This window comes from Linepithema humile, chromosome 2, assembly GCF_040581485.1.
Source record: "Linepithema humile isolate Giens D197 chromosome 2, Lhum_UNIL_v1.0, whole genome shotgun sequence".
NCBI lineage: Eukaryota > Metazoa > Arthropoda > Insecta > Hymenoptera > Formicidae > Linepithema > Linepithema humile.
In genome coordinates, this window is record NC_090129.1 from 34,256,554 (window position 1) to 34,272,597 (window position 16,044).

The window sequence follows — 16,044 nt, forward strand, 5'->3', positions numbered from 1 at the left end:
AGATACATATGAAGTGATTTTATACTTTCTTGTTGCGAAGAAGTAATACTTTTATACGAATTTTTTTTTGTGTATTTCTTTTGTATAACTGTGAAACTTTGTAAAGAATTCGATTTTGCTATTTAATTCTCCAAAATTTATAAATAAAGGTGTCTCATCTTATCCACATTTGCATTTTTGGGTACTAAAGAAAAATTTCTTTTTAACATTTGAAAAAAATCGTACTTTACAAAAATTTGCACAATTCTTCTGAATACGCGTATCATAATTGTTATGCACTTATCTTCATATTGCGACACTGAGATCAGCACGATTTCGCATTTCGTTTCCATTCCAGCAGAGTCGCTACTCTCCTGGCCATAAAATAAGCCGTCATCATCTTTAGTTCCTGCATTTCTCGTTTTATCAATGGGGGCGCGATGTTTCTTGGCTACAAAAGTTAGCCATTGGCAGTCCATATTCTATATTCAAAGAGAAATAGAACACCTTGATTTTTATTTTTTTTTTTAAGTGATGCTCGCGGTATCCGCGGCACTTCACTTCGATAGTTACAAAAATGACAGGCGTAGTGCACGCAGCAATTATATGTCTTCGCTAAGCGCGTTGACGTGCATGACAAGTGTCGTGTACCCGGGCAGTGGATAGTAGTCATTGCGAACGAGCGCGACTTTGTTGCGTGCATACGTGCGTAAGTGCATGTGTGCCTGCCTGCCTGCGTAAACCGCGGGTTCGAGTTTACGAAGAGTGCGACGAAATATGTCAGAGGTTCCAAAAGCATGAGCGAGGGAGCGGACTCGGTTGCCCAAACCTGCGAAGATTTGCTCGAACACTCGACGGACGAGGGCGAGCATGATGGCGAGCGCAATGCCACGGCTACGACGGCGATGCAGCAACAGCCACCTCCGCTGCCGCCGCCGCCACCACCACCTCCGCCGCCATCCTCGGCAATGACATACACCGGCAGGAGGCCGCGTTTCGGCACCGGCAACGTACCGCCGTCGCCCTACGTGTGGGTCGATGGCCGACAATTACGGAGCGCCCTAGCCTGGACCAAGAAAAGACCACTGCGACGAGTCAGCTTTCCCCTGAACGACAATCACTTGGTGACAAGCTACCTGGAACCTGCCAATCCCTGGCAACACGGTGAGCTCACCCATCTTTCTGCGATATACACATTCTCTATTTTTCGCACCTGACGTTATGAGATTGAGTATTAAATGCATTTAGTATTACAGGATGTCTCATGGGAAGTTGCTGAAACTAAATGTGTGTGTCCCTGCTCTCTCCTGATTCAATAATCAGTTGTACGAACATAAACACAAGAAACCCGTCACTTTTGCTTTAGCCACTGTTAAAGTGGGAACACACGCGACCTCACGATGGAAGAAAAGGTCCATTTTATTGAGTGCTCCTTTTTCGAAAGCAAAATATAATGCTTACAGGGGATTTCGTACCAAATTTGGCATAAAGTTGCTGGAGAACAAGGTCAAAATTTTTCAGCTCCATATCGTGTTACGAAATTCTTGTCCAAATTTCATTAAAATTATTCCACATCTTTTTTCTAGAGTGATTGATAATTTTGAGATCACACTTCAAGATCGTAGACACGACCTATCAAGTTCTTTTTACACGATAGTGATCGAAGACAGTTGACAAGGTTGAGCGATATTTTCATGAAAATCTAAATGTCTTTAGATAAGCTGCTTAAACTGGAATGGCTAAATCATCATTGCACAGGATTCGAAAAAGTTTTCTGAAATTACATCCTTACAAAATAACAATTTATCAGTTATTAACTGGAATGTGCTAAAGTGCAGCATGTTAAATTCTGCGAAACAATGATGTAATTGTCCAAAGTTGAAGAACTCGACAAGAAACATTATTTTTTCCGACACTTTTGGCTAGATGGATATGTTAACACATTGATAGCCTGTGAGGTGAAATTACGCAACGCTATTGTTCACAATGCAACCGGCTGTCAATGTGTTAATAAACCAAATTATCGAAAAAGAAGATCCTAACATTGTTTTGGCGAAACCTCTCCATCAAAAAATTTGATGCGCACTTCGAAAATATATATCATTAAAATTGTCAACTATCAATCAATATTTGGCATTTCTTAATAAAGGTTTATCATATGATAAAAATATCTCCGATTGTTTTTCGTCTATACGTAAATAAAACTGACAAATGTGTGTCCTTTGATAGAAGGTACTTCGCTGTTCCCGCTTCCTGTTTTACGTATTTAAAAATGACAGCTGATTAGTCAACTCGGCAACTTCCCACAGGACACCCTGTATATTTTAAAGCGCGATATGTCTTAATTTATATTTAATGATGTTGACTTGTACGGTTATACCGACATTATATCTAGGTTGAGAAGCTCTGGTTAGCAGTTTAATGTTGACCTTTATGACACAGGCAGAGGAAGATAACATAGTTAACCAGGATTAGTGCTGAAAAGTTGATACAACGAATTTATAGATATTTTGTTACAAAATCTAAGGAACATTTCATGTTTGCACAGCGCGTAATTATGCAATAATCCCTTTTCAATAAATTTTTTAACATTGTGTATGAAAAATATCTCGATCAAAATAATTGTTTATTACTTCCGTAATTTTTTAAATACATCATTCATTATTAAAGTTGATTATTTATAAAAATTATTCGCCGTACTTTTTACTTGACTATTCTCTAACGCAGTTATATTTTGTTACTATGCTATTAAGTTTTTTATAGACTGCAGAAGCAAAGGATTTCACAATATGAACCATGTACTAATTATAAATTTAACATGATGTAGAGGCTGTGTATCTAGTACATTTATGTATAAACATATAATAAAACTATAATACTAATTTCTTTTTTTACTACAATTGCTGTAAAACACACAAATATTATAATGATTCTCGTAAAATAATTAAATAAATAATTTTATATCATAATATTTTAAATGGAGACGTACTTTTCTTTTAAATTGATGTTTGTAATTATATACTGTTTATATATTAAAAAATAAAAATGTGAACAATTGTTTTCAGCTGAAAATGTGAATCGAGAGGACTTAATATCCACATACAAAGAGTCTTGCGCACGTCACGGCACCGAACCCTTACAAAATGTTTTAGTTCAGCTCGAGGTAAGTGCAGACACTTAAGCTATTGTAAAGAATTTTTTTCAAACAATTTTTGTATGCACATTGCAAGCGAGATTAGATTTAGTTGTAAGCAGATTGCGGTTTCCTTATTTTTTTATTTTACATTGACAAAAATCCTATTTTTTAATCTATTATCGTAGTCTTTTAAATTCTTCCACCAAGCCAAAATGATGCTCCTTCATTAATTTATTTCATTTATGAAAAAAATTGCGTGAATCGAAACTGCCATACAATGGATATCGAAGTATTAGTATTTATTTCTCGATCAAAAACTCGCGTATGCTCATCAATGAATAGAAAGATGCGTTATCGGAAAAATACAATCGCTGCTCAACAATTTAGAACGAATATAACGCACTGTTCAAATTTTTCAATACACCGAGATAAAACTTTATATTGTTTTCGTTGTTCAGAAACAAATTTCAAATAGATTAAAAAATTGCGGGTATCGAAAAACAAATTGTTGTTTCATTGTCCAATCGCTATTTGCTTTGCTTCTTAGTTTGGAATTACATTGAAATAGATAAAGTTAACATTCCAAAAAATTCAAATACAAGAGAAGAAGTTTTAATTAATATTTAACATGCTTTCCTTTTTTGTCACACAGAATCTGAATATATCTCAAGACCGCTGTGAGGAATTGAATTTGAAGGGGGAAACCTTGGATCAGGATCATTCCGAACCATTGGAGGAAATATTGAAGAGAGTACAATTTAATAAAATTGATTTAGAAGGAACGTCTTTGAATGATGAGGTATTTCTCCAAAAAAAATGCATGCATTATTATTTTAGATATTTTACATATTTTCGTAATGTGTGTGTGAGTGGAGTTCAATGTACATACATTCCATTTCATTGAGCAATTGTTATTATAGAGTTCCATAATATTATTTGATATGCTGGAATATTATGAATCTGCAAGGTACTTGAATATTTCGTCTAATCCAGAAATTGGAGCGCGTGGCTGGCAAGCGTGTTCGCATATGATTAAAAAGGTACTCATCCGTGCAATTTCAAAGAATCATTATGCTGTTATAATCAAAATGCGAAGAGTGTAATTATATAATACGTTTTTTTCTCTTTTTAGACTCAGTGTTTAGAGCAACTTGAAGCGAGGGACATAACGTTTAACGAACAAAACATGAACATTTTAAGCCGTGCATTACGATTAGTTTGCCATCTACATGTTCTTAAATTGGAAAATTGTGGACTGTCAGGCAGAGCATTCATTATACTCGGTATTTATCGTATAATAAAATTTTTTGTATATTAGGATATTATAATATACGTTGCGCCACTACAATTCTATTGTGTTGTCTGCAACTCGTTAAATATAACAATATTGATATTTATAATTTGTAGGAGTAAAAAAAGAAAAATTGGCGTCTCTCGTAATATCAACCAATGTCAAGTTACCAAAATTAGAGAAACAAAAATTGGAAAATTATTTTATAATGATTAATATGAATTATGATTCTTTCTTTCCGAAACAGTGACAGCCCTAAAAATGAATAGTGGCATACGGGAACTGTATTTAGCCGATAACGGGCTCGACTTATATGACGCTATACAGCTTGGATCTCTCTTAAGAATGAACAATCATTTGCAATTGCTCGATATTAGGTATGTATTAAAATTAAAACGATTACTTTTCTGCACAAATCTTTCTTTAAATAAAGAAGTAAACGATATATACAAGAATGTTTCATATTGTTTATTCAAACGCTCGTGTACAGGTAGAGCGCGTATTTTAATTAATATTCTCAATTATTATTGAGAAAATTGCAAAAAACGGTAAAGGATTTTTCTGTTTTTTTCCGCGCTTTAGCGCACACGAGCGATTGGACGAACATTATAAAATATGAGTATATATCAGTATTCCTTTGTTAGATTATTAATTAGACTTTTTTTGTAGTTCCTATAAACTATTTAAACTTATTTGTTGGAAATTGGCAGAAACCAGATTGTAGACTTGCTTTATATTTGTAAAAGGCATGCATTGGTTCAAGCAAGTAATGATGTTACGTAATTCTTTTTTTTTGAGAGAAAATGTTTTTTTCCTTAGTAATAATAACGTCCAGGACGATGGCGTACGAGATATATTGGAGGGTTTAATCAATCAAGTTAACGAAGATAAAACTGGCAAGGGACTCAGTATCCTGATATTGTGGAACAACCGTCTGACCAAGAAATCATCGCCTTATTTTTCGAGAATTATAGTATGTACTACATCTTATAATCTCTTATTTGTCAATAATTGTAATATTGATATTTCACGGTAATTTTTACAATTTGACGTTGAATTGCGCGATGTCTGTACAATAAAAATATGTTGTTTGTAGCGTAACGCATTTACTAATCAGTTATATTCGCAATAATTATCTTCAGGCTTTATCAAAAACATTGGAAACTCTAAACATCGGTCAAAACATGCTGACGGACGAAACATTGAGTATCGTTAACGAGTCATTGAAGAAAAATCGTGTTCTCCTACAATTAGGCATGCAATCGACAGAACTCACATGCGAAGGTATAATTACGCTCGCTGAGATAATGGAGACGAATCAAGTTTTGCAGGTGAGCTTTCTGCTTTGTGTTTTCACACTCTCGATGCTCTGCGCTATGCTCTATATCGTTTCTTTTGTTCACAGAGAATAGATTTACGGGACAATAGTATACAGATGCGCGGAATGCATGCTCTCGTAAATGTCATGAAAAAGAATAAAACCATTACGCAGATTGATTTGGACGACAAACCTCGAATAAGAATAGTAAGTGTCGATGCTTATTTCACGCATCACAAAGATAATACCGCCTTGTACAGTCTAATTTTTAGGGGGCAAAGAGTAATTTCTTATCCGAAGACCGAGAAAGTGTGCATTACGTCAGAATTGTGAGAAAACTAAAGAAAAATATGCCAAACATGATAACTTTCACATATTTACAATTCCGTTAAAAAAATTCTATTGTAATTTTGCGTTTATCTTGAAATATAAATTCTTCTGATGTACCTAAGTCGCTTCAATAATTTTCAATCAAAAATACACGCAGCAAAATTCCACTTGCTTCGTAAAACTCACCGCTCTTTCTTTTTGTCGAAGGACGGTCCGGTGCACCAGTACATAGAAATGGTCGCGGAAATTCGCAGCTGCTGCAGCAAGAATGAGGAGTACCGCCAGTTGGAGGAGTCCGTCGAGGACGCCGAGAGTCCGCAGCATCCGAGCCGGCTGTTGAACGCGAGCTCCCGTAAGATCTCGCTTACCTGTCAGACACTGCCAAGCCCGGCGTCGCGATCGACGAAGTCGTTGACCGCCAACGAGCCGGCGGCGTGCGGCATGCTGGAGCCGAAGCGTACCAGCGGCGGTCGCCTGCGCTCCCCGGCTCCCAGTCCCATTCCCTCCCCCGTGGCCAGTCCGATTCCCAGCCCGTCCCGGAATCGCTTCGTCGTATGCCGGGTGTCGGAGACGCTGGTGCGCTCCGCGGAATCCTCAGCGTCCTCCTCACCGATCACTCCGCCCTCTCTCGGCTCCTCGCCGTGCTTCTTCTCTAACGCGAGCGGCGGCTCGTCGCGGTTTCGCGTGTCGGTCGTCGAGTCAACGGACACCGGCCGTTCGCCACCCAAGTCGGTCGTCGCCTCCTCCAATAGCGGCTCGGTGACGATCGGCTTCAATGTTGAAATCCATGCCGCTGACTCCGGCGATACCGACAGCGCAGCCAAGACGGATACGGCCGCTAGTGATAACGTAGCTGCATCCGTAGACAAATTTAGCGTAATCCCAGCGACGAGAGGAACAGCTGTGAATGAAGAGGCGCGATCGGCCGAGCGCAAAATTCAAACGCAATCCGCGGCGGACGAGACCGTTCTCGCGACGTGTAAGAATGAATGCGGTGTGGCGGCGAGGGTGGAAAAGGGGCGATTAGACCAAAGCGGTGCAGTCCGGACATTGCAGTCCGAAAGGAACGAGGACATTGCGATAAAGCGCGAGGGTAATTGCGATGAGAGCAACGACGTTACGACTGATTTCGAAAGTGCCGCGACGATCGAAAGGGATGCCGGGGTTATCAGGGATCATCGTACCGTGTATACAAGTACAAAAGAACTACAGGTACCTGCTTATCCGAACGAAGCTACTTCTTCGGCGAAGATTAATGTAATCGAGGATTGTAAAGTTTCGAATAGCGCGAAAAGGCCGCTTGTAGATGATATTTTGGATTACGGCGCGAAACAAGAGGCAACTTCGGAAGAGTTATCCACCTGCATTTCGGAATCTTCCGCGAGTACCGTCACGGAAACGTCTTCCGCTCGTCTGGCGGAACCGCATTCGCAAGAACCAACGAGCACGTCGATGCAGAAGCACAAATCCAACCTGGACAAGCTTTTGTCATTGTTCCAGCATCCCGGCCAGCTCTTCTCGGACACCTCGAGCGCGGCTGCGGAAACGAAAAGCACTCTGCAAGAGAATATCAATGGTGTGATGGCATTGGGTGACAGGCTACAGCAGTACCTGAAGGAAAGCCGAGCCAAGCTCGGCACCGACAACTCGTGGAACTTCTTGGAACACGATTCGCCGCCGAAGAACAAATCGATGAAGCTGAATGTGTCGCAGCTCCAGAACTTGACCGGCATGTTCACATCCTTCAAACTCGAACCGTATTCGAGTTTCGTCGTCGAGCACGGCACCAAGTTTTTTAGTCAAGCGAAGAATCAGGATGCAAATGTGCGAGAGAAGGATTTAGATAATTTAGATAAATCTACGGAAATCATGGTCGGGAGGATTGGCGAAAAAGATTTGTTTAGTCAAGAAAAAAATCCGGTTGCGAGAAGCAACGATGAGAACTTAATTGGGCCGAAGAACGATCAAGTGACGAGGAATAGCGAGAATCAGATTACAAAGTGCGATGAGAATGATTTAAATGATAAGGAAAAGAGTGAAACTGTAAATACCAACGAGGTCGAGAATTTATCCGATCGAGTTAGCAGAAATGATAAAGAATTGATCAGCCATGAAAATAATCAGATTTTAAATAAGCAGAGTAATTTATTCGACGAAATGAAAAGTGAGATTGTAGAAATCGAAGCGAGAGATTTGCACGAAGAGGAGCGACGAGTCGCCGAGAACGCCAATGTGCGTTTCGAAATGCGAAAAGCGGAGAATCAAGTTGTTGAAGACGGTGAAAATTTGGAAGATCGGAGAAAAGATAAAATTGCGAGTGACGACGAGCGCGATTGGGAAAAGATATCGACGGGAAACAGCGAGGATTTGGAAAGTAGAATTGCGAGAAATGACGAGAGAGATTCTGTGGACGATGCGTGTGTTGACGACGAAGGGAGTGCATGTAGCGTGGACAAGTTACAATGGACGAAATTCGACTTTAGTGATCAACTGTTATCTGAAAGTGTGCAATCAAAAGACAATCTTGTTGATAATTTAGTATTAGATGACTGCCTCGCGACGGACGCAGCAATTTTACCTCCAGTTTTACCTTCGCCGAGTAAGTCCATTGCGTGTACAACTGTAAAATTAACAAACATAGCCGAATATTCTACTTTAGAATTAAATAAGATCGACAGCACAGGGTGTAATTCAAAACAGGATTCTAAACATATAGAGCGTGATAACGAGTGTTTGAAACGCGACGAGATTTTAGGGAACGACAGTGTAAAGTGTTTAGAACGCGATGACGCGGTCGGAGAAGCGAACGCTTCAACGGCGAGAAAGACATGTGATAAAATCACGACGGACAGTATTAATCAGACTAGTAATAATAGTTTTGCGATTTGTAACATAGCGCACGATAGAAAAGCTGTAGATAATGTAAGTACCGCGAGCACGTCGACGGGCGCCACGACGGACGACAACGTCGACGCGATCGAGTCCGCGTCGGACAACGACAGGACATCGGCATCCCTGTCGATGTCGGTGGACGACGCCGAGACGCTGTCCACGTCGTTGGAGAACGTCGACGCGTGCGACCACTTAAACAAGAAAGTTACCACTAGTACGCGTTGTATAGCCGATGAGGATCATCAGCGCGATTTTACGCAGAGGGAACCAGAGGAGAACTTGACGGAAGTCCTCGACGATGTTTGCTGCGATTTCGCTCACTGCAGAAGTACAAATGTAAATATTAAAGTAGAGCAACGTGAATCGGAAACGGTGAGCCGTCCGGGAGGAGGCCAGACATCGGAGGAGCATCGTGAAAGAGTACAGTTCATGCCAAATAACATCAACAACGTGTATCGGAATATTCTTAAGGATGAGGCCGACATCAAGGATTCCCCGGCGGGCACCGTCGAACAGAGCAAGCGAACCGATCCGACCATCGCGTCTCACCTCACGCCGTACAAAACGTCCGCGAATTCGGCCAAATCCTCCGACGCGGAGGAGCTCATCTTTTGCATGACCGACATCTCCACGGATGGCGCGTCCGCGGAGGATGAGCTGTCGCCGAGCGTCGCGTCGAAAAACTCGTCGAATCGCGTCGCCGGGATAGCGGAGTCGTACTTCGAGCTGCCCGCTTCCAGGACCGCGGCGACGAGCGCCACGACGGCGTTGATCGGCGAGAATCCCGAGAGCGTGCACGGGGACAGTCAAGATTTCGGGATCGACGACGCTGGAATCGGCACGGCGGACGCGCAGCCGATGCCGCCGCCGCCGCCGCCGCCGCCGCCGCGCGGAAGCCTGCAGGAGAGCGTGGACTCCGGGATCGAGTCGGAGTGCTCGTCGATATGCATCCGGGTGGACTCCACCGCCGAGTGGAAAGTGGAGCTGGTCACGGTTCCGAGCAAGTCCTCGCGCAACGACAACGGCGTTTACGAGCGAACCGACGGCGAGATGAAGCGCGAGAACGAAGGCGAGGATAACGGCAAGTTCGAGGAGTTCGCGTCGGATTTTCTCGCGAGAAACACGCGACTGGCGGATAACGATAGCGTGAGCAACAACATCGCGCATTCGTATCTCAACAGCATCAAGTGTCCGGTCGTCGGTGGTGCTCGTTCCGTCACCGCGACGACGAGCGACGCGCCTCTGGGAATCGAGGTCACCGCCGATGAGATCTGTCCAGCAGCGCCGATAATCGCGCACTCCCCCGCAGCCGTGCACAGTACCAGGTGAGTATAGATTGAGCGCCGGGATGCCTTCTCTTCGGATTCTTTGTAACGAATGTGTCACGCACGACCTCAGGTGGCTGCTTTAAATGTAAATACTGCGTTACCGCAACAAGCCCGACCATTTACCTGCAATTTCAGCAACAACGTAATGTTAGTAAATGAAAAGAACTTATTAAAGTAAATTAACGTGTGTAGAAAAATAGAATGACTGTTGTTCGGCGTGCTACAGTTTCGACTACGAACGACATTTAGTTAGATGCAAATTTCGAAAGATCGAGTTTCCTCGACAATGATTTTTTCATACTTTTAACTTTTCGACTCGGAAAAACAATATGAAGAAACGCAAGATCACGAATGAGTGTATCGACGGAAGCAATTAAATTTACGGATGATCACGGACTTGTGTATTAATGTGTGTGTAAAAAGATCGTGCATTCTAAGGGTTGCAACGTGGTGGACGGAAAAAAAAAAAAAAAAAAAAACATTTTTTTCACTGCTTTGATTCATGTTGGCTTTCTGCTTATTTGCTTTCGCAATCTTACATAATTTTACAAAACAAGTTTACGCAATCAGCGTAATTGCTGCGAATGTACAATTTGAAGAAGATATAGACGCGCACCGCGAGAACGAGAACGAGAACGCGAGGCTGCAGCCAATTTTCGTCCCTCATTATTCTGAGAACGTCCCTGCCCCAAGAAAACAGCCAATAAGAAAATCATTATTCAACAAATTGCAATTCTTTTAAATATTATAGTTGAGAGCAGACACGAGCTCTCGATAATAGCGCTTGTGAGGCGAGGATTTTTCGTCTACAACGAATCACTTGTTTACAAAAGGAATTTGGAAAAGATCTCAAATGCTTTACTCTACTTTTCACAAACACAGTAATAACTTTACACATTAATAAGCAAAAAGACGTCTTACGCTTATTAATTTTATATAATTTCCTATTCTTGCTTCATGTATTGCTTGTGTATATATAAATTTTTTCTTGGTTGGTCACAATTAATTTTACGATAAACCTTAAAGTTATAAAAATTGAGCTTTTTTTATTATTATTTAGCATTTAATTGTTTTCTAAAAACGTTTCCACTGTTCTTCTGCAAAATGCAAAATGCTCAATTTACATCATATACGCACATGAGTATTAATTTATAGAAAAAAGCCAATGCTTTATTTTTGCAGCCCGAAATAATGCAGTGGTGGAGAGAAAAGAAGAGGTGGAGGATAATAACGAAGAGAATGAAATTGAATATGATGACGAGGACGACGAGATCGACGAACTTGAAGAAGTGATGAAGCAGCTCGAGCCAAAGTATCGACGCTATGCAAATTGGCGAATCTAAATATTGTTTGAAATAAAGATTATTATTTTTAGAAATCGTCGATGCAAAAAAAAAAAAAGAAACGTATGCTTGACTCCAAGGATTGTTAATTCTGTAGACATTTAGAATTATATATTCTTCTGTGAATTTTTGATTCTATAAATTTTTAATACCGTAGACCCTTTTGTTTTTTTTATTCTTTTGTGTTCAGACTTGAATTTAAGGATTTTCAATCTTATCAATACGAGTGTTCATATTATCGTCTTTCGGAAACTTTGTATCTGTTTTAATAGATTTTTCCAGTAAGATATATTTCTTGGCATTAAATTCAATACGCATCTTTGAATTCACAAATTATTACTATGACTCCTTAGTATTATATCTTTGATTCGACACACATATTATTTATGTAACAAATTTTAATTTTAATTTCATAATTTTTGCCAAACGAAACTTTTACAAATTCCTGGATATCTATAATACTTCATCTTCTCAAATTTATCGCTTCGCAAATCCTTGGAACTGCTACGTACCGAGATAATGAATTGCGGTACAATCGAAAATAGGATAATTGCTTGTACAAAAATAATCAGAAATGTAAATAAAATAAAACTTTTTCATTTCTGACTTTATTTTTGTGAAGATCAATTTAAGAAATTGAAGATTGATGTAACATTGTCCGATAATACTATAATTTTCATCGCATTCTGTATGCCAACGAGCTTATGAACTTAACTTTTGACTGTAATTAGTGTCAATGGTGTCTCATGTACTAGCTAGTTCTTGTCGGTCACTTTTTATTCCGCAGAGAGAAGCAATTGTCGAAAAAGCAGGGAAAGATTATAAAAATGTTTAGCAGAGACGATCGATTGTAGTCTCGAAGACAGTCGATCTGTCGAAAAATTGTAAACTTAAAATGTACTATCTCGCTGCGCGATGTAAACACGCTGACAGTGATTCATGTAATGCCAGTGCTTCTTAAACTTACAGATCACGGGATATCAGAGAGAATTTTCTTTGTTGGTCGTGCCTTGAGCCTTTACGAAAAATTTTGTTGAAAAAAATTAAATAGAAGCAAACGTTATGACATAAAATGTTTCACCACGATTTATTGAAAATGTTCTTTCAATCAGATGTGTAAATGTTAAAATAAAGATAACGGTAGCACCGATGCATGAATAATTAATAGAATCATTTAAAAAAAATTGCTCCAATTGATTAAATATCATACAAGAATCTTTATATAAAAGCGTAAAGGGAGGATTGTCCTTTGTATATATAAAACATTAATAGTTTAAACTTTTTCAATGTAATCTTCTTACTCCAATTAACTTTTATGTTTGTTGAATGAACTATAGTAAAGTAGAGATAACAGAGAATGAATATTTCTCACGATTAACATACTAATCGCAATGTAGAATGATAATATAATTGATAAATTATATTTCCAGTTCTTCGTGAAACACAGTTTAAGGAACACTGACCTAAAAAAAAAAAACGTGGCGGTTACTTTCAATGAAATACTTTAATGAATTATTACTTAAATATACATCACTGTTAACTAAAACTGGAAAACTTCCTGAATGCCTTGTATATATAGTATGTCATAGAAAATATGAGAATCAGTAATAGATTATTTTTTCAGAAGTGAAGAATGTGAAGGTGATTTTAAATAACCATTTAATATAATTTAATAAATTTTATACCGATAGATAATATTGAAAATTAAAAAGGCAAACGACGAGGCAAACTTCAATTGTATAAACAGATGATAAAGTTATTTTATTAATTAATTAAAAATTTTATTTGTATTTTAATTATGAATTAATTATGAATTGGATCACTAGATATTTAATGTTAAAAATGAAAAGGTTTGCTTAAAAGGTTTAACTTTAAAATATCGAACCTTTATTGAAGATAAGATTTCTGCTACTGATCATATCATATTCTCTAAGATGTTCTGTATATTTATATATTTATGTGTGTATGCATGTGATGTGTAGTGTGTGAATTGAATGGACTGAGAACGCGATCGAGAAATATTTGTGGTTACTATAAGTATCGCTTTTTACATCACAAACAGTAAGTTTCGAAGATGACTCGAATCTGTACTTCGTGAAAAGATCTTTCTGCAATGAAATCCTAAAAATTTGAGGCAAAATTCTTGTTCATATATTATGTTTATAATATTTTTAAAATTTTATAGAGAGAAAGAGAAGGGGGGAAACATTACATACACTTAAACATGTATTTTTCACCCTAATGCTAAATGTCATTTTTTACAGAATGTAGTTTTAAAGCCGTGTAACTCGGACAAAAAAAATCGTAGCAGAATTTAAAAAAACGCGTTTTGTACGTAAAATGTTGTAGATTTTGGCACTTGTTAAATTTTTCAACAACACATTTTTTTTATAAAGCTGCAGAATATGTTTCTTTTTTCGAGATTAAAAATATAAAAATAAAAAATTTTTAGAAAACGGTCCGACGCATGTGAAAGCACAAGTTTTAAGCTTTAAAATGCTTTTTTAATTTTTTCTCTACGATGATTTTTCGCCGAGTTGCAGCAGTTTGGTCAATTTTAGCGTCTAAATGTCTCAACGCGGCGGAGAAGTGTGGTTGACTGAGTTGCGCGCCATTAATACGGCGTCGTGCGTATTAATGGCGCGCAGCCAGTCGGCTCGTCGGTCGCCAATGTTTTATCGCGTTCGAGACGTTCAGACGCTTAAAATTGACCAATTTTCAAACTGCTGTAACTCGGCGAAAAATCATCGTAGAGAAAAAAATTAAAAAAGCATTTTAAAGCTCGAAAGCTTGTACTTTCACGTGCTTTGAACCATTTGTTGAAAATATTTTTATTTTTTTATTTATTGCAATGTTAACCGAGATGAGTAATATCCAGCTAACTAGAAGAAAGAACGGCGTTAAAAACGGCAATCTGCATGCTATCGCGTTGCACCATTTGCTAAATTTTTAATTTTTAACTTATGACAACTATTAAACAAAAAATAAAAGTCTAAGAAAGAAATGGTGAAGAACTTTTCAATGATTTTGCTTCGGAACTATGTTGTTGCAATAATATTCTCATAAAATATTCTTATAGAAACATTTAATCACAATTATAAACATTTATAATTATCATATCTCTCCTTCTCTCTCTCTCTTTCTCTTTCGCTTCTTGTGCATATGCGTGCGTGTGCACACATATTTACGCAGTATACACAATTTTATAAGAAAAGAAAGATTTTTCACTATTTTTTTATTACAATTTGAAACAGATATAGTTTTATATACAAAATTTTTTATCAATTTGTCACAAATGTCTTAGAAAATGGGACTGTTACATTGAGCAGCTTGTATGTGTACATATATGTGTATATATGTATATATGTATGGAAGAAGCTTATATATATATATATAAACTTTTTACAAATATATATTCAAAAAGTTTATATAATTTATATAAACTTTTTATGAATATATATCAGGCAGATCCTTTTTATATATTATCATGTAAGTAAATTATTTTGTATCTTTTATAGGATTAAGATTTTATTAGGAGATTAACTTTTTATTGCTTTATATTGCATTTTTTTATTTATTAACACTCAGAGTTTGAATACTGCTGCAATTTTTATTACGCAACGTTGCATCTTGATACTGTATACATACATTTTCTTTTGTATTCTTGTGTACGCGACGCGTCAAAAACAGATTCGAGTCTCGTCGAAATTATCGCGTTTTAATAGCACGTAATTGTTTGAAAGTGGACACTAATATCGAAATATACTATAGTATGTTAAATTGTATCTTTCGTTTGTCGTTATTTACTTACAAATCTTGTTACAAATGTAAATATATATTCGTACATATATGTATATGTATAAATATATATGCATACATGTATATGTATGTATTTTATATACTATATATGTATATGTACAGGCATATGTACAATATATACATATATATATATATTTGCCACATTGCTAGTGGCTAATGTTATGTTAGAATGAAATCCTCACACTTGCGTCGTCACAATGACGACAACTGTAAACATTTTATCGTACCTGTCTCACGCTGAGCAGTAATTGCACGTGCAATTATGATACTCTCAATTTGCAATTGCATCTTGCAGTTTGTCAAGCTACAAGCGCAATTTTTACATATTACATTGACAATAAGTAACAAATAATCGGTAAATTTTTGGTATACATATATAATGAAAGTTCTTCTACACATATGTATTTGACCAAATGAATAGCGGTGCAATGCGTGAAAAATATAGATAAGCATAATCGCACCTTATTCATAGATTTTGCATATCCTCATTGGACATCCTGGCAAGCGTTTCAAAGTGATATCCTGAGTCACTGATATTTAGCATTAATTCTGATAAAATGCGTTGATAAATGAAAAATTCTCGCGAGATCAGATGTGTTGCGCGTGCA

The 16,044-nt window shown here is 37.9% G+C and overlaps 1 protein-coding gene across 1 annotated transcript; it reads left to right on the plus strand.

Annotated features, from left to right (window-relative positions):
* Positions 1-397: 397 nt before the first annotated feature.
* LOC105674780 (serine-rich adhesin for platelets) lies at positions 398-11,679 on the plus strand. The gene is made up of 11 exons (XM_067349936.1): positions 398-1,143; positions 3,045-3,142; positions 3,768-3,914; positions 4,036-4,155; positions 4,248-4,398; positions 4,654-4,783; positions 5,226-5,379; positions 5,549-5,737; positions 5,812-5,931; positions 6,262-10,271; positions 11,457-11,679. Exons 1-11 carry the CDS (start codon positions 777-779, stop codon positions 11,464-11,466), a joined length of 5,496 nt encoding a protein of 1,831 aa, XP_067206037.1. The 5' UTR covers positions 398-776; the 3' UTR covers positions 11,467-11,679.
* The last annotated feature ends 4,365 nt before the right edge of the window (positions 11,680-16,044 follow it).